At 26.5% G+C, this 20,776-nt stretch overlaps 1 protein-coding gene across 5 annotated transcripts in view; it reads left to right on the forward strand.

The window, feature by feature from the left end:
- Ankle2 (ankyrin repeat and LEM domain-containing protein 2) overlaps positions 1–16,861 on the forward strand; it is a 32,735-nt gene extending 15,874 nt beyond the window's left edge. For all 5 annotated transcript variants that reach the window (XM_087157589.1, XM_043044643.3, XM_043044645.3 and 2 more), the window contains 9 exons: positions 3,052–3,237; positions 5,223–5,412; positions 6,206–6,375; positions 7,779–7,912; positions 8,048–8,171; positions 9,333–9,477; positions 10,212–10,329; positions 11,116–11,232; positions 13,129–16,861. In XM_087157589.1, coding sequence (XP_087013715.1) covers positions 3,052–3,237; positions 5,223–5,412; positions 6,206–6,375; positions 7,779–7,912; positions 8,048–8,171; positions 9,333–9,477; positions 10,212–10,329; positions 11,116–11,232; positions 13,129–13,255 — 1,311 coding nt within the window. In that variant the 3' untranslated portion in view covers positions 13,256–16,861. The remainder of the gene's footprint in view (positions 1–3,051; positions 3,238–5,222; positions 5,413–6,205; positions 6,376–7,778; positions 7,913–8,047; positions 8,172–9,332; positions 9,478–10,211; positions 10,330–11,115; positions 11,233–13,128) is intronic.
- The last annotated feature ends 3,915 nt before the right edge of the window (positions 16,862–20,776 follow it).

Consider the following 20,776-nt stretch of genomic DNA (forward strand, 5'->3'; position numbering starts at 1 on the left):
AGATAAAACTGGTGGTAAAATGATTTCATCTCCCACTTCTTTCTATTAATTATAACATACTTAATTATTCGGGAGACGCTTGAAATTACAACAGTTACTAGATCTTGATAGTAACAAACATTTTATTACAAGAATTTATGCAGTTTCCTTACAAGTTTTTTCTCTTTTACTCCTATAATTGTATTATTTTTTGTTTTAGCCCTGAATTTGTTTACAATTGTAATATTTTTAAGTTTAGTGATGGTAATATAGTTTTTAACATTTTTGTTCTGACTCTTAGTAAAAGTTTTTTTGCCCCTTATTTTGTGTTTTATAACTCTGTGCTGTAACATGAAAAATATATACTTTTTTTTTAATACTTGGTACGTAAAATTATATTTTGAATGATAGTTTTCATCCTCTTTATTTTTTGATATTTTTTTACAAATTCCAGCTTCTAGCTCCACTTTTCCTTCCTCAAACATTTAGCCACAATTTTGGTTAAAAGCTAGTGGGAGAAAAGTAAAAAAGTTCTTGTACAGTGAATCTTAAAATTTTTCTTGCATGAGCTACAGGATTTCTCTATCCTTTACATTAGCAGTGCACAATCTGCAACCCACAACAGAACCTGAATCTTCTGATGCACAAATTTTGAAATTGAGTTATAATTATTTTTTTGATGGGCTTCATTTGTGTCCCTTTCATCATTAACCCAAGTAACTTTTCATTCATGATTTTGGTAGTTATTGTTGGATTTTTACATATTTTTAACATGATACCGTTTTGACTCACGAGCTTCTAATCCTGCATTTTAATAATCACTTTTGATGTGGTTTATTTCTGCCAACTTCCTGGTAAATTAAAGCTATTTTTTGTCAGTTATTAGTGTGCAATTTCACATGGTTTAGAAAATCATGATATGTTTAATATGTATTATTATGACTCTTGAATTGCTTATTAAAATGAGTGCTCTATTACTGCCGATTTCATCACAAGTCTAAGGATTTTTTATAATTTTTTTGGCAGTATATTGCTGCGCTTTTATACATTATTTAGGAAATTTCAGCATTTTTAGTGTGATATTACTACAACTTGCGAGTTTCAAATCTAACATTTTAATAATCACCTTGAACACTTACTTTATTTGTGCCAACGTTTTTAGTGTGATATTACTATAACTTGCGAGTTTCAGATCTATCAATTTAATAATCACTTTGAACACTTACTTTATTTGTGCCGATTTCATTGCCAATCCATTTTTTTTTAGGACTGTTTTATTGGCAGTTGTTCTACTAATTTCCACACGGTTTTTCAAAAATCTCAATATATTACAACAGGTGAAATTCAAACATGGATGAAAAAAATATTTACTGTTTCTATTTAACGTTTTGTAGCTTAAAAAAGAGCATATGAATATTCATAAAATCTCTTATAACTCACTCAATTTAAATGTCTTAAAGTTAAAAATATGTTTCCAACTAATTCTTAAATCTTTTTTTTTTTTTTTTTTTGAACTATGATGCATTTGTTTTATTTTAATTCTTTTTAGATTAATTTTAACGCATTTCTTCAATTAAAATATTTAATTTGCATTTACATTACTCAGTAAAATATATATTTTGTATTAGGTAATGTAATGAAAGAAATTTTTTATTTTTTCCATCTTTATATTTTCTTCTTATTATTATTTTATTTATTTTTTTTTGCTGATAAGATGGAAATATTATTTTTATTATTATTTTTAAAAGTGTCAGTTTGATTTTCTTCAGGTCGGAAAAAATTTTAATATTTAAAAGCATTTAATTTTTTTTGTAAATGAATTACTAAGTTTACTGATTAAAAAAAATAATTAAGTGTCTCAACATTAATATTTATACAAACTGCCTTCAACATGTACTTAAGTATGTGACCATTCATTGGTCAACCTGATATGCAAGTGACCCTTTACTCAGAAAGTCTGTGTACTTTACAGAGTTACCTACTTTGAAGAGCATACTTAATAATATCTGAGGCTTTAAGACCTCATAATTAACTAATTGATATCCAAAACTCTGCCAACATTGGTCATTATAATTTAATTAGCAACAAGAAATTGTTCTGCATCCTTCAAAAATGACAAAACCAATAATGTGTCTTTGTTGAATGCTTTAAAAAATCATATTTTCTTTTCCATTTTATCAGGTTATTGTGGGGAAAGAAAAAAAACTGATTTTTTTTCGTAATGTTAACTATGAATCTATTTTTCACTTATTACAAATTATTATTAATATTACAAGTAATTATAATTACAAATTCCGTCCGATCGGATAGCGTGCCTGACTGCGAAGCCAATGGCTGAGGGTTCGAATCCCGCTCTGTCTCTCTATGTGTTGTCCTCTGTTGTGTGAATGTGGCCCAGCCTTTGAACGGGTATTTGTGGCGTGGTTAATGTTGCTCGCCTCCGTGACTTAGGTTCACACTGGGTAACGTTAAATGAGCAACACTTCCGGCATCTTCCAAGGTGAAGAACAAAAGTTCAGTACTTGCCATTCGCGAAAAAAATAAATACATAAATAATTACAAATTATAAACAAATAATTATTTAATTTTAAAATAATAATTTGTTTAAAAATAATCATGGATAAGCATGTTAGTTGTTTCAAAAATAATATTTTGTTATTATGAATAATCTAAAACAGTTGGCAAGAGGGGAATAAAATCAAATTTAGTTTCGATATATGATTTAGTGTTTTTCCTTTTTTTTATTTAAAGTTGTTATATTATTTTCATCATTTATCTGAAAGCTCACCTTTAAAAAAAAATTTTAAAGCTTACAAATATTTTTTAGTTATTTATGTATTATTATTATTATTTTGATTCATTGCTTTTTAATCATATTATCAATATAAATATCTTAATTAAAAATATAAAAATTTATTCTTGTAATTTTCAAATTAAAATATTTAATTTAAAATCTGTCTAATGCTTATTTTTTTTTAAATTTTTTTTTATTAGTAAACAGTATTTTATTGTATTTTCTACTAAATTTGTTTGTAATATTTTTATTTTTAACTGTTCCTTATTTCTTTACAGGAAGGCTTTCGCTACAATGCACTTCACATTGCAGCAAGGTGTAAAAAGCCAATGATGTGTCAACTCATCTTAGATACTCTGAGTGATCCTAAGTTTTTTGACAAATTATACAAATGTGACCCTCAAATTCGCACGGAAAAAATCCACCATTTGTTAGACCAATATTTGAATAATCCAGATAAAAGGGTAACTAAGCTTTAAAAAATTTTATTATTCAATTTTTTAATGGTTTCTTTTTATTTCAATTAATGTGCAAGTTTAGTAACTATTTATAGTTTGCAGGCAGTTGTTTGGTTATTAAATGCAAAATAATCATTCTAAAAAATAGATTGTTATTCTTTTAATAATTATATATTTTGAAGCTTGTTTTGGTCTTCAAAGACAAAAAACATGTAATGTGTCTGAAATATCAAATAAATGCTTAAATTTATATTTGAATTTAAGTGCCAAATGTATCATAACAAATTATCTGTATTACTACAGAATATTGAAGAGAAATATCTCTTTTACTTCTCAAAAACGTTGCTGCAAGTTGGTATCTCAATGAATAGTTCGGTATAAAGTAAGAAATTATATTTTATTAAAAAAATGAATTAAATTTAGAAATTAAAGCTAATTTATGAACATATTTAATCTTTATTATGTTGTTTTGACAATAAATTGCAGGGATATTATAAAATAGTGTTATAACAAATTTGACTCTAATAATTTATAACACAGAACAAATTAATTAAATATTATTTTTCTTATCTTAATGTTATTGGAAATATCGCAAGATATGATTTTCAAAGCTTTATCTCCTTTTTCACTAGAAGTGTCAGAAGCATTTTCTTTGCGATTAAGCTTCTACTCATTCGTACTCTGACAAACAAACAAAAAAATTTCTGCTGCATTTTTTACCATTATAGTAAAAGGGAGTAATATGGGTCTGAAAATTGCTATATCCTGAATGACTCTGACAAATCTGGGGACTTAGTGGCTGACTTGGGACTGTGTTTTGACCGCTTGACTCAGACAGTGCAACAGAAGAAATTGGCAGGATGATCAAGGTTGAATTTAGCACAGTTGGCTGCAGTGCCAGATTACCCATTAAGCCATGCCCTGGGGCCCCCTTAAAGTGGATTTTTTGAAAATAAATTTTTAAAAATTAAAAAAAACAATTATTTTTTTTTTTTTTGAAAAAAAAAATTCACTTTCAAATATATATTGAAATTTTTTCAAAATGTTATGATTATTTTTTAGTTCTAATTTAGCAAAATAAAGTAAAATTTAATTTATTATTTTTTTTAAATATGCTTTCTTAAATGAAAATATATATAAATACTTTTATAATTGAATTAATTAAAAATATAGGAGAAAAACAACTAAATCGAAGGGCCCCAAAAATTTTACTGGCCTAGGGCCCCGCGTACGCTTAATCCGGCCCAGGTTGGCTGAAGTTTTCTTTACTGCAGAGATAGGTGCAATGAGGATCCACACACTTCAGGCATTATGGAGAGGTACAGGTCATTTGAAAATGTCAAAGTTTTTGGCGTCTGAAACATTGTGGTAAATATTTACCACCACAGTGTCTTTTGACCCTTATGGGGTTGTCAGCAAGTTGTGTTAAGTCAAAAATGTGTTGGTGCCACTTGTTGAAGTTGAGGAGGACAATGAGTAACGGAAGTGTCCTGTAAACAGGTACTTGGCCATTTGCAGAAATCATTTTCCTCATCTGGGTAACTCATAAGGGGTGCATGACTCTTCCAGTTTGACTTTTTGTAACGATCCTGTGCTTGCTTACAAGGATGTAAAATTTCTTTTGACTTCATTTTCGCTTTCTGGATAGATGAATGGCTTGGGGGATGCTGCCTCTTCCTCTGTGGAGATGTGACATATCAAGGAGCAGAGCAAGGTACGTCCAACTCAAACGAGATACAATGAAAGAATGAACGAAAAATAAGATCCGAAAGCTAACCTGAACTCATCTCCAACCTAGGTTGGGTTTTTTTTATACCTCTAATATCTTATACCTTTTACAGCCCCTTAAAGTTGTTATAATAAACTTTACTCTAAAAATAGATTTAAAATCATGCACTGATAATTTATCTATTTTTATAACAACATGTAACCTTTGTATTTGTGTTTTTTTTCTGAAGTAGGTGTTTCATGTTAATCTTATTTTCTTCTAGCTGGGTGAAACACCTTTACATTTTGCTTCGAAGTTTGGTTGTTTAGACACTGTTAAAATTCTATTATCTCATCCACATTGCATAAAAGATAAGAAAAACAAATATGGTGAAACTCCTGCTCAAACTATTTGTACTAGATGCTCATCTCCTAATGATGTTTTGAGAAAAAATATTGAAGAGGCTTTTAAGGGTTAGTATTTCTGCTTTTTTAAAATATTTTTAATAAACTCTTGAGACTATCTATTGTACTTTCTTCAAATGATTAATGTACTATTTAAATATTTAGCAACTGTGTGAAGAAAAAATTTAAACATCTCTGCCAACTCTACTGGATTTACCAGTAGACTACTGGATTTTGCCAGTTTCTACCGGTTTAATAAAAATTCTCTTGTACATTTTTACAAATTCCCTAAAATTAAGTAAGTTTCCATGAAAAATCACTATTGAAATAGAATTTTCGTGCAGATTATTGCTTGTTTGAATATTTAAATAAGTGTCACTAATACATAAGGAAGCGAGCCTCATTTATAAAATTCAGTTAACTATTAAATGCCTATTACTATTCAAAATTATAAAAAAAAACATAATCTATAACATTTCAATATCATTTAATGTGAAATTATATCTGGGAAATATTGCAGTTTTTCGATTTTGATGACTATAAAAATCCCTAATATTCCCTAAATGTAAAATATTTAGTATATTTCGCAACAATTATCAGGAAATTTATATTATTTCGTAAAATCTACCGGATTTTTTCCTATCCATGTCGGCAGCTATGTGTAAAAAACAGTGTTTGATGATGATGTTTTTTTAAAAGAAATTATCATTAATTAAAATAGATTTTCCTTTTCTGTTTGCAATTTTTAAGCAGTGCTTTATATGATTCAGTTGTAAAATATTTTTAATTGAATCATAATCCAGTAATATAAAATACATCATTTAAACATTTTTTAAAAATACATTTGCTTTATTGCTTATAGGACTGATGTATGTTCCTGTTTTAAGAGCAGAAAATAATGTACTTCCACCTTGTATTGAAAAACCTTGTACAAAAGTTGAAATAGAGCAAAAGTATTGTTCCTCAAATATGAATGTCAACAGTCCTAATTTGCTGGTGAAAGCATTTGCTGGTCCAATGTCTCCTGAAGCGGTAAATGATTCATTTTTACTGTTCAACTGTTTTAGAACTTTACTATAAAATTCTAAATTTCTCTTACTTTTTGATTTTTTTTAATTAGGCATTTACGCTTATTTATAATTAATTATTTCTGCTAATTTTAGCAAATAGTTTTTATCACTAGTGTTAATACATGACTTGTGTACAACTCTATGATAATTTATATAACCTTGTAATAATTTATTTTGGATGCAAAATATTCTGTATTAAGAAAAACGTGTCTTTGTATAAAAATATCAGAGGGAAACTAATTTGTTTTTCTCTTACTTGGAGAAAAAAAATCTCTTATGAAATTAAAAAAAATCTGTGTATAAATAATGGGTCATCATCTCCAAGTGTAACAAAATAACAATTTCTATGATAAAATTGATGTAATTAAACATGGAGGTTTTTCAGAAATTCAGAGCATGCATCAATGATTGCATTAAAAATTCTTTGTAAAAATATTTCTTTATTTTTCAGATGGTTTTAATTTTTTATTTCAAAATTAGAGAAGAAAGTTCATTTTTTTTCTTCAAAATTCATGTTAAATCCAAAATTATTCCATGAATTGAAAATCATAAAGTGTATAAATGTTTAGTATAGTACAGAAAACTCTAAAATATATACATAATATTAAATAATTTGAATTAATTATGATAGTGGAAAGACAAAATGTACCAATACTTAATAATCAACTGTTTGTTTATGGGAAAATTATTGAATCAAAAACAACTATAATATACTGCTGCTGCCTTAACTCAAAAAATTAATAATTATTCTTTTAATGCTACCAACTTTGTATTTGAACATATTTAAAGGGTCTAAAATTAAGCTTTTAAATCCTAAAAACAAAAACAAAAAGATAATAATAAACAAAATAGATAACATTTTAAGCTTTATCAATGTAACAAGGTAACTTTTTAAGCATACTTTTCTCAAAATATTTCTGAGCATGATATTTCAGAAGTATCATTATGACTCTGTGACAAAAGGCCAATGTAAAGGCAATTAGAACTTAAGTTTCATAAAAATAATGATTAGCTGCCTATTAGTTTTATTTCTCTTTTTTTGTTTATGATTTTAAAAAATAATTACCAAAAAATGTATTTTAATATATTTACCTAACCACTCATTTAATAACTATCAGAACCTTAAAAGAATATATGCTAGTTTTATTTTACTCATATTCTTTCTAAGGTAATGTTTAAAAACACAATAAAACAATCAAAATAAAATAAATTATGTATTTTTTAACTGAAAATATATCCTTCATTTCAATAATAAAAAATTCACAATAGCTAGTGAGATGTTACTAAATAAAAAGATTTTATTTCTGCTAATTTAGTTAATTCAAATTGTTTTTCATTATATTGAAAAATAAAAATTTTCTTCAGGCTAGGACATTTTATAAAATCTGGAAGAATCCTTCCTCAACACCACAACGCCAATCATATACTGTGGATGAACAAAAATGCATTCATAAAATTCGTTTAACTGACACTGAAAAAGGCTTAGAAAGAGCTGGAAGGTAAGGTTTAAAATTAAGTTTTTTTTTTTTTTTTTTTTTTTTTTTTTAAAGTTAATACAAATTAGTTTCAAATCTTTAAATACATAACTTTTATACTTTTCTCTTATATTTATTGAATATTTTGATTTATTTTAGGAATATCGCACAAGATTTAAATGCAGAGTGGATTGAGTATTGGCCTGTATTAGATTGTTTTATAAATTTAGCTTCTACTGAGGGCTTGAAACTCCTTGAATCACATTTGAATAAGCATTATATGGTAATTTGTTTAGGTTACATAGTTTTAATATATTTTTTCAAAATTATATTTTGAAGATTATTGTTGGTAGATATTGTTGAAATCTTGCATTTTGATCCTTTGGTTTTATTTGTTGTGTGTACTTTTTTTTTAACTCCAAAAAAAAAAAAAGAATTTTTTTCATCTGCTACAAAAAAGTCAATTTTTTAGGTTTCAGATTAAAAAAATATTGATATTGCAGGGTAACTTTTGTTATATATACATTGAAAAAATTAAGCTGTTAATAACCTACTGAGTAGTACTCAAGCTCAATATAGCATATCTAGCCACATATTTCATTTATTAAAACTAAGTTTTAAGGATCTAAAAGTACCAAAGAGTAATCCTTACAAATATTAAACAAACAAAGTGAAAATATTCCTCTTAGTTTTTTTTCTTTCTTCTAAATATTGTTCATGGATGTTGTGTTATAACACATTGAATGCTTGGAAGAGTGAAAATATGGCAGTTAATGTAAAAAAATACTCCTTTAACTATTAAATTAATTAGTTAAACAGAAATTATTTGATTTTGTGAACTAAGAGGGGAAATCTGCTTAAATATGTTTCAAAATAAAACTCTTCTGAGTCCTGCATTATAATATGCAAAGTCCCATTAGGGCAATAAATGTGCTCAGTGTGAATTAAACTCGTGCTTTCATCAGTGTACCAGCTTTAGCGAAAACACAACCAACTATTCAGAAGTTAAACTAAAATTTAATGTGTGTGCACTGTATAAATGATTAACAATATTGATGATTGTGCAAAAAATTGAGGTGTTAAATATCTTTCTTTTAACTATCTTTTTTCTATTTTATTTTTAAAAGCATTATAAAGGAAAAAAATTACCTTAGAAATAAAAATTTTTTGATAACAATAACTGTTAAATATGGTGTTTTTTGAATTTCTATCTCGCTACTTTTCTGATATTAACTTTTTGCATTTTTTTATTGAATTTTTGTTTAAGATAAAATTTAGTCTTTAATGATAAAATGTATGCTTTGCAATACTTTTAGCACATCATTTCTTTTTTTTCTGTTTTGTTTTAGTTTGCAGTTTTTTTAATAATTAAAAAAAAAAAATTTTTTTAATGTATGGTTTTTTTCATTTGGTTTAAACTTATGTGTTTGTTCATTTGCAACAGCATTTTCTCTTAGCAATGGGTGATGCAAGTTTTAAAGAGAATTGTGATCCATTGTCTGAAAATAACAGCAACCCTTCAGCTTCCATTCCTAATTCTGCATCATTTGTAAATCCTCTTGGTCACTACTTGAATAATTTTCTGAAAGGTAAGAATTAGAATAAGTTTACTAATAAAAAATTTGAGATAATAATTTTTTTTTTGTTAATATCGATTTTGAAATATAATAATAAATTTTGTTAATGCATTGAAATTGATCTCAATTTTATTAAATGCAGGTATGTTGATAATTTACAGCTAAAATTAGCTCCTAATTCAAATATCTATTTTGAAGTTAGCATTGTTTATTATAAATTAATTAGCCCTCAAAACTCAACAAAATTTTGAGTTCTTGGAATAAGAAAAACTAGTTAAATAATGAATGATTAAGTAGAAAGGTTATTTATTCTGCAAAAAAGAATCATATGATTGATAAATTAAGCCTATGTTTTTCTGTTTCGCTATGTATTTAACTAGAAAAAGTTTCCAGACTTTAAATAAAATTAATGCAGTTTTTATGTTTTTATAAGATTTGACAACCAAAGCTTGGGCTGTGGCCATAATTAAAAACTTGTTTATGTATTTATAAAAATATATATATTATTTTTTTCTTGAGAAAAGTAATAATAATAATTAAGACTTTTGTGTTATGACAAAAAAATATATGTAAATACGAACTTATTTGCCCTTTCAATGCTATACATTCAACACTCTTCTAAGCACTAATTATTTTTAATCAGAAGATGGGGACAGAAAGTCTGCCTTTGTTATCACAAATAGAATTCGTATAACAATGGAGACATTTTATTTTAATAGTTAAAATCATAATTCTTTTGTATGTAGGACAAAATGTAGTATCTAATGAAGAGGAAGATGATGATGTCTTTTACACTCCTCCGAGTTCACCTGAATGCCCTCGCAAAGAAAATAAGCAAACAGAAGTACATTTATATGTGAATGGGTAATTATACTATAATTTTGAATTTATTTCATGTTCATTTCACTTTTTGTTTTGATGCAATAATTTAGGCCAATCATGTTTAGAAAAAGCAGTTGTGAAGTAAAAAACAATTTTTATGGGTTTAAGTTATCAAAACTATAATTATTATTTATTACAAATAAACAATATTGATTAATTCTCCAATTTTATGCCAGATATTTCTTATCTGTCACTTATTATTCAATTTGGGAATAATATGCATATTAGTCTGTTGTGGTAATCTGTAAGATTTAAGTGTTTTAATTTGTAATGATTTCTTTATTTTTATTGTGTGTGTAATTTATTTATGATTTAAATTATTTTTTAAATGCTCATTTTTAACTCAGACTGTTCTACTAATATGATATTAAATTTTTAATTAGATATTAGTTATAGAAGCTATATTGCATTTCGATTTTTTTGTGTGTCATTTTTTATAAAAAAAACTAAACGCAATTTTTTTTAATTATTTGTAAATTGACTTTTGTTACATTTAAGATTTTAAAAGATTAAGTTTTGAATGTTTTTGTAACTTATGAATCTTTAAAAGTTATGAAATGGTTTCTGAATTAGTAAACTCAGATTTATTATTATAAGTTTCACACTGTCTTGTTTTACATTGTAATAAAACATGTTTTTATAACATCTTTTTTATAACTAGTTATCTTTTTTGTTGTATTTTAAACAAAGATAAAAACTAAATTAGCTTATAGTAAAGAATGCGATTTATATATATACTATTTCTTAAATGTTCTTTTATATCTCTAGGTCGGAATTGTCACGCTTAGACATTGATATGCTTTTAGCCATACGGGACATCAATATTGACAGCAAATTATATCCACTTATATCAAAATGGAAAAATTCAATTCTTTCTAAACTGAGGTATGTTCTCTAATCCATTTTATTTCATACGACGTCGTTAATATTAATAAAATGTTTAGAAACAATATTTTAATATGTTAGTATGAAGAGTAACAAGTTAGTACATAATATATATAATTTTATAATTAATATATATAATTTTTCTTCAAATTTTGTTTTTGTCAATATTACCCCTTTTATTATGAATGACTAACTTACCCAGACTTGGTTTTAAAGAAGCTAATTTTTCTGAAGTTTTTTAGCTTAAATTTCTCCAAGTATCTTCGAAACATTTCCAAAGCCTTGTTACATTGTTTAGAGTTGTTAATCATACTCTTCTGTCCAATTCGTCCTGTAGTTTTCTACCCCCCGATTCTGTAGGATTCAGATCAGGTGATTGAGGAGACCACATTATGATTTTAAGAACTTTTTTCTGTTCTTTCATTTTTAAACAATTTGCACCAAGATTTGAAGTATGCTTTGGGTCATTATCTTGCTGTAAAAAGAAGCCTTTGCCAATATTACAATTACCTGATAGCACTACATGACGTACTATACTACAATAAACTTTTTTTATCGATTGTAAACTTGACTTGAACTTATTTATCAACTTTTCTGCCTCCAAATCCACCCCAAATCAACTGATTACCTCCACCATGTTTCACTAAATAACTTAAACAATTATCAGCTGCTTGTTTACTAGCCGTCTCTCAAACATTTTGATTCATCAGTCCAAAAGGGTTCCTTCTAATTGATCTAATGTCCATAATGTATGTATTTTTGCCCACTGAAGACGTTTCTTTTTATTTATACGCTGCAGTGGATGTTTTTGGTAATCTATGTGACCATTTAAAGCAACCTAGTTGCCTCTTGACAAAGTCTTCTAATATTGGTTTTGTCCTTATTTTATTTAACTTACCTCTAATCATCGTGGTTGGAAGACATCTACTACATTTGCATCTACTACATTACATCTGCTACATTATCTTCCACAATTGTTGTGTATTTTGACCTTCCAGGGTAAATCCTTTGTGTGTGTGTACCAATGCTTTTGTAGAGTTTGTTCCCAATGTTCTTAGTCGAGCCAATATATATATGTTGCACTTAATTTCTAAAATTTATTTATTTATTATTTTTTTTGTTTTGCTTGCTTTTTTATCGTGAGTGTAACCTTTTTGATGAATATTTACATGCAGTTCAGTAGAGTTTTTTTAGAGTACCTTTAGTTTTTTTTTTTTTTTTGTATTTTGGTTCATTCAAGAACAAATTTGATTGTAAATTAATAGTATATATATAAAGTTGTGATTCTGATTTAGTAATTAAATATTTAAAAGCTATATTTATTAGTAAATATTGTATTTTGACTAAATATTAGTATTATGAACAAAGAAATTCATCCAGTTTATGTGCGAAAATTATTAAACACTAAAAACGCTATTCATTTAATACCTGACTGATATGAAAATTGTATTTGATATAAAGTAATTTTCAAACAGCTGACTTTGTTTCCTTTTTGATAAACAAACTCGTCAAGTTTGAAAATAAAATTATACATTAACTACATTTTCAATCAACAATATTGAGTCTGACCAAAAACTTTTGCAAGACCAAAAACTCATGCATATATATATATATATATATATATTCTTTTACTTTGATCACTGACATTTTTTAATTTTCGATCAGTGAAATTGTAAAGATTAAATTATCTCTTATTTCAACTTGTGTGAATCTTAAAATTGGTGAATTCTATCACTTAAAAATTGTTAATTTGAAATTTTATAAAGTTATTGTCTAAGAAATGGAAATTTCGTGAATTGGTGTCAATAAAAGTGTATGTGAGTTTTTTCTTTAATAAAATTTAAGTCTTTGTTTCTAACTTATGAAGTTTCTCATTTAAGTTTTTTCCTTATTTAGGTCCCTAGAAAATAGCAAAAATTCGAAATCGTTAACACCCTTGGCTTCTGTCAGAATACCGAGGCTTAAAAAGCGTGAAAGTCGAATTGGTATATCTCCAAGATGTCTCTCTTTTAGCTCTGAATGAAATTACTAATTTCTCAGATTGCTTGTGATATCCTTGTAAATAATGTGATGTATATTTTTGAATGAATATGAACAGAAAATAAGTCTTCTTAGCTATATCATTGCAGCTATAATTTCATTGAAATATACTTATTTGAAAACTATTATTAATTATTTTAAGGTAATTATTTTATACAAAATTATTATGTATAGCCTCTTTTTTTTCTTCAAAATAAAAATACAATCAATCAATTTGTTTTATACTGCGTTCAAATAAAAAATTTTAAACACCTATGGTTGTTAGTGATAATAAGTGTAAATAATTACTTCATGATTACTCCTTTGATTTTATGTGGATATCCTTAACAATATTTTAGAGCTGCGGCCAACTTATATGTATGAATGGCATTTTATACCCTCCGTGTTTACTTATAAAATGTTGTTAAGTGTACATTGCAGATTGTTATAAAATAACATATTTATGTATGTGTTACATATTATATAATGCATATTTATGTATATAACAATGTTTATATTAAATGTCCCATCCAAAATATATTTTAATACTACAAAATTGGATTTAATTCTTACAATTATTGTTAGGCTTAATTACAATAAGTTGTAAGTTACTAGTTAAATTAATGGTATAGAAAGTTTAGAAAAAAATACAGAACTAGAAAATAAAGAAGTCATTCTGCAATATAAGCTGTTGTTTTAATTGATTTTATTTTCTTGAAAATTCAGATTGATACTTTCTAGTACATTGGAAGTTATTTTAAATTTTATTGCAGTTTTAACATTGCCAAAAATTCAAAAAAAGTCTTATACACTATATTAAGCTTTAATAATTTACATTCTATAAACATGAAGTTTGCATTCAACTATTTTATATTCTCTATCATAGCTATTGAACATGACAGCCATTTACCATAAATAGACTTTTATATTACTCAATTTTCAGATTTAAAGTTCTTAATAGTTCACTTTTTTTTATATATAATATTTCAAAAATGTTACAATATTGAAATTAAAAGGTAATCTGATTTATAAGTTAAAAATTGTTTTCTCAAGTTGAGTAATGATATATTTTTAATCAATAGGATTTCAACTGCCTGTTACTGTCCGAAATAATAATTATTTAGAAGAAGCACATTAATTACCTATTTTTTCTATGCTTTTTATTGAATTTCGTTAGGCAGTAAATATGTAATAATTTTTTTGTAATACATATGTTAATGAGGGTTATTATTTCATTTAAATAAGTTATCAAAGTATAAAATTATTAATTTGAATTTGCTTTTTGAATACAGAAGTAAAAGAGTAAGTAATAGTAAATATGTTCACTTCTATTTGGAGGTGTCTATATGGGGAAGGGGGAGATGCAAAGAAAAACTAGTCACCAGACTCGTAAATAGGGTCACTTTTTAAAACTATTTTTTTTTTCGATATTTTGCCAGTAATTTTTATATTTTCACTGCACTTAACTTTATGATTGTAAACAAAGAAAAAGATTTATAGTTAATGGTTTAGTTGGATAGGAATCTTTATAAACAAAAAGTATTTATTTAATGCTTCTGGTGACCGCTCAGACAGTTTTATGAAAGTTTTGGAAAGTCTTTTTTAAACTAACTTTTAAAAAAAAAGTATTTTGAAGTTTAAATTTTAAAAATTTAATTTACAATTATTAATGTACCCACTTTCCAAATAACTTATTTACATGCCACTCTTGTCCAAATTAATCTCTTGGAAAGAGTACTATGTCGTTTAAGAAGTTGTCTTTTCACAATGTTACTGATATGTTTATAAAAGATGTATAACAAACAAAATGCTACTATTGATGAACTTTACAGTTGTTTACAGTACCTACAGTTTTTCAACTTTAGTTTTTTTTTATCTTAAATATTTCTAATTTTTTAAATATCTAATTATATTTATTCTCTTAAATATTTATGAAGTTTTTTTTTTCACTTTATCCCATATGAATAATACAACTTAAGTTTTGATTATTTTTCATTAACCCCTTAACGATCGGTTAATTTTCAAGAAAACTGTCATAAAAGTGTCTATTTTGCCAAATACACGTATTTGATTAGAACTAGTGTCTAGTTCAAAATGAACTAACTATTTACAATTACCTTAAAAATATCCTGGTACTGCTATATGGTGTGTAAAATGAGAAATAAAATGTTTTCTGGGCAAAAAAAATGAATTAATTTTATTCTTATTTGCGCATTGCTACTCCAGCCCGTCAATATCACGGGAGCGAGAAATAGCGAGCGAAAACTCACCTCGTCATTTTCACGGGAGCGAGAAGGAAGGGGTTAAGGACTAAACTTATTTCCATATAAAAAATATATATTAAAATTTTTTTTTAAAAAAATAAAAGGTATCTATTTTGCCGATTTTTCTTTGGCGCAATATTCGGTATTTGGTCAAATCACTATTTGTTACACCCCTAATTATCACATATTGTAGCATTGCTTTATCTTACAAAAATTCATAATTACCTATCTCAGTTAATGCAAAAATTTCATTGATTTATAAGTACACCTGCTTAAGCTAAAATTTTTATTACATTATTTTCTTTAATCTTGTAGATTTTTTGTATCAGTTATATTGAGAGGTATTCAGTGGAAATTTTAAGAGTGGTATAAAAAATAAATAAATCTGAAATACAGGCATCCACAAAAAATGTTAATTTTATACTTTCTAATTACTTTCAATTAAATTCTATAAATTTTAAACTAATATGCAACCTTTAAAAACAAACTCCAATACGTCCAAAGATTGTTCTTTCTTACAATAGTTTATGGTTGTAGCTTGCTTCAGTGGCAACATAGCAAAAGGGAACTAATTCTTATGGTACTTCCCAGAGGAAAATAAAATTGTGAATTAATTTTGAGTAGTTAATTGGTAAAAGTTTAAGCACAGTAGCTTTTTTTTCAAAACTTAGTCAAATTTTTACTTTCCTATGGCAGTTTTATTTACATAACTCGAACTTTATGTTTAATAAATTATTTTAATGCATTTAATCCTTCCTTATCTACCAAATAAAATAAAAAAAATCCTTCAACCCATCACATATATTCTTTTGATCCTATAGATTAAGCATCACATATATTCTTTTCGATTTTTCTACTTTAAAAAAAAAAACTATACTTTTATTTTAGAAAGTTCTTACACAACTAACTCAATATTCAGGAATTCTGCCAAAACATGAGAAATTGAAAAGATAATCGACTCCACTTATAAATTCCATGTACTTATAGTTGTTATATAATTGTTTTTGTTTCATGTCCAGAAACTAAATTTTGTTCAAAACTATAGCAAAAATAATAATGGAAATGTATGATTGTGTGTTGGTAATGTAAAAATGGTATGTATAGTAAATTGTTAAAGCTCTTACCTCAAACATCATCATTATAAAATTCAAATTTTATTTTCAGTTTCAGAATTCTTGACACATGATATACTAGTCTTTGTAGCTCTAATTACATTTTAAGATGTTATTCGTAACTTAAAGTTGAAAGAAAGAAAAAGTATTTTTGTAAATAATATATTCAGAAATATTTATTATTTTTTATGTTGTTGTATAATCATGTTATATAAATAAAAATATGTTCAACCACTTTTGTTTGCTTACTGCCAATGCTACACTTAATTTCATTACAATCTTTTTTCTTCTTATGCTTTTCAATACAGGAATAATGATCAGCAAAGAACATCTTTACAATAACACGCAATATATTGATGTATCATAGTTAAATGAAAAATTTGTAGTAGTTAAGCGCATATTTGAAAGGTTAAATTAAGCTGAAATTAAGTTGACAAACTAAAAGTTCTTTAAATCATATAGCAGAGGTTCTTTAACTGTGCTTCACAATACATTTCTCTATGATTGGCGAAAAAAGGACATTTCTATTTGAAAGTTTATAATTCAAAGTATTTTTTAATGAAAAAATATTGAATTAAAATATTTACACTTTTAGTGTGTAAAAAAATTTTTCTTCAATTCATTATCACCATTCAGGAGAAACATTAATTGTATTGAAAGGAAGTCAGCATTTAATGTGCGAGTTCTGTTTTTTATTTAACTACATATGGTGAAACAAATTCACGTCGTAAGATTAACACTATCTGAAAGTTAGTCATATGTAATCGCAGGGGTAGAAATTTAAAAAAAAAATTACTGGTCCATAGGACCAGTAACTAAAACATTTTACTAGTCCGCACAAAACTTTACTGGTCCGTCTACACGTTCCTATTAGCTGCAAATAAAAAATTCAAATTTTTGATTGAAAAAATCATGATTTTTTTTTAAAAAATCATAAATTTTTGATTTAAATCGCATTTTTTTTTTATTCATATTAATTTTGTATAAAAAATTTTTAAAAAATTTTTTTGAATAAGCTCTCAAATAGCTTTAAGTAAGATTGTTTAAGTTTCGTAAGATCGAGAATAGATCGGCTGCGAGAATAGATTAACGGAGATCGGCTGCGGCGGATGATGGTCCGGCGGACCACTGTTTTTTATTTTATGCTGGTCCGACTCCGATTTTAGTGGTCACGGACCAACGTTAATTTCGAGCCCTGAATCACGTTGCACAGATCAAAACAATCTCACCCATCTCATTAAATTTAAATTCAGTTAATTGTTTATAAACAATAAATGCAATAGTGTCAAAAGAATGTGTCAGTTTCACGCCACAAAGCAGAACTATTGGAAAGTCAGTCAAATGTAATCCCAATAGTGTAGATCAAAATCCTATCCTTTTCATTAAGTTTGATTTATTTGTTTATTAGTAAATGTAATAATGGCAAAATAATGTACCAGTTTCTCGCTTATTATTTAACTAAATAAATTCATGCCATAAAGGAACACTATCAAAAAGTCAGTGAAATGTACTCAGTTCAGATCATAACTTTCTCATTAAATTTGAGTTATTTGTCAATAATAAATGTCATAAAATCACAAATTATAGATTTGCAACAAGTTTACTTTAATCTTTTGGCTCTAAAAATACAATAAATTCAATGGATTATTTTATAATGCTTTGCAATCTGAACTGGCTTCAATCTTTAATCATACGTTTTATTAATATCAGTTTTTATAGTTTAATGTTAATTACATTAAAAGCTATGCCCAGAGCTTTTTATTGCTCATGAATCTTCAGAACTGGTTGTGCAGTTCAAATATAGATTGCTCAGCTTGCTTCTTTAACCTGTCCAGTGTATTATGACAAAAATAACCAACCAAACAGTAAACAAATCAAAATAATGAAGGCCGAGATTTGTTAGTTTGAAAATAAAGCGTTAAAATTTTATGAATATTAATAATTTATAAATTCAAATAAAGTGAGATCCAATATTCATTATCAGATAAAGCAAGAAAATTATTTTCAATACCATGATAATTTTTATTTGCTTTGCCAAATTAAATTACGCAACACAATGAAAAAAAAATTTCAACTTTGAGTTAAGATAAGTCGAAAGCTTAGGGATACACTACATGAAACTGTAATACTTAAAAATTCTTTGTTTTTTAAACAAAATTAAGAAAAAAAAAGTTTTTGTAAATAGCAGGGATGAGAGTAGTTAGAAAGTAAAAAAGAGGAAATACAAGAATATATATATATATAAAAATCGCACTTTTTTTGTCAAATTTAAACTTGTAATCCATGTGATTTTAAATCCCGATATGAGGCTTTTAAATCACGTGAATATGAAACTCTACATCAAATTTAAAAAGTGCGAAAATACAAATCATGATGCGTAATTTTTAGATCAAGATGCATAATTTTAAAATCGCACGACATTGGATTTTAAGCTCTCGCAGCTACATAGTGTTTTAAAAGCTCGCAAATACAAATCGCAATATTGGTTTTTTAAATCTCGTAAATAAGAATCGCAATGTACAATATTTAAATGGCCTGAATAAGAATCGCAACGTTCACCTTTGAAATCAGGTAAATACGAAAATCGATGCTTGATAATAAAATCGCGATTTTAAAAATACAAAACACGATATTAGATTTTTAAATCTCGTAAATACGAGTCATAATGTACGATATTTAAAAAGCGTAAATATGAATTACAATGCGCAACTTTTAAATCAGGTAAATACGAAAATAGATGATTGATATTAAAATCGCGTGAATAAAAATCGAGATATTTGCAGAGTCTGGATTACCTTAACCTATTATCAAACAAATTACCTTAACCCTTATTTAATACTTATAAATAAAAATACATAGTGGCTTGCTGGAACTGTATTGAAACTACTATTTCTCTCAAGTTAATATCTTTCTGCTATTTTTTTTTCGTGCAAGTTGTCACCAATGTTACATCGGATATAATAATTTATTTTTTGAACTTGATAAGTCAATAAACTCAAAACATAAATACATTTCTGAGCAACCTTTGAACTTTTATTTAAAGATAAATAGAATACATATGAAGCAATATGTAGAGATTAATTTTGACACAGTTTAGTCAACATGCATTTTAAATAAAACCTTATAATTTTATACAAATAAATGAAAAAAGTTGAAATGAATATTTAGTATAATTGTAATATTAAATATGAAAATTAGTCATATTATTTGAATTTAAATTTTTCTTCACCAAATACTACCAATTGTACAATATAACTGTAGTATATATTTTTTTAATGAAAGGTATGAGAAACAATTTTTAAAGAAAGAATGATTCTCATAGACGTAGATATAAATTACATATATTATAAACTAACTATCAATAAGAATAACATATTTCATTTCCACATTAGTAGACTCATTTTCACTTTTCTCTTCAGCAACAATAAAAGATTCACTTTCACGCAACTCTTTTGCAACAGATGAATCATTTTCACTTGTCACTTCTACACAAGAATCTTTTACAGGCAATTCATTTTCAGATTCTTCTACAACTGCAGAATTTATACCATTTTCTACAAAAGAAGAATCGTCTGCATTTTCTGCAGTAGATGTGTTATTTTCTTTTGCCGTAATAGTAGAATCACTTTCATTGTTATGTGTAAGAGAATGAAGAATAAGATTGCCTTTACTATAAAAGCTTTGTTTACAAACTCCACAAACATGAGAGTTTCCTTTACTATGTCTAAATCTATGCTGAGCAAGATGTTCTCTTTTAGCAAATGTGCGGTAACATATTTGACAGGCAAAAGGTTTCTCGGGATGAGAAGCAACATGTTCATCTAGAGCTTCCTGATTAGGAAAGCGCTCACTGCATATTCTGCACAATACATAATGAACGTAGGGATTACGCAAATGATTTTGCAATGACTGGTTGTCATAAAAACCCTTATTGCAAACAGTGCAAATGTGTTTTCTCGTTCTTCCTTCAGAATGCGTTAATGAGTGCAATCTCAGCGAACAAATTCTTTTAAATAATTTTTTGCAAGTCTCGCATTGAAACTCTTTGATTTCGGTGTGGATAATTTGGTGTCTTCTTAGTTTTTGGCTGGAATTAAACACTTTGTTACAAACACTGCATGGAAATTCCGTACCACGAGAATGAGATAA

This window comes from Parasteatoda tepidariorum, chromosome 2, assembly GCF_982258835.1.
Source record: "Parasteatoda tepidariorum strain Cologne lab strain chromosome 2, Ptep-v5.0, whole genome shotgun sequence".
Classification (NCBI taxonomy): Eukaryota; Metazoa; Arthropoda; class Arachnida; order Araneae; family Theridiidae; genus Parasteatoda; species Parasteatoda tepidariorum.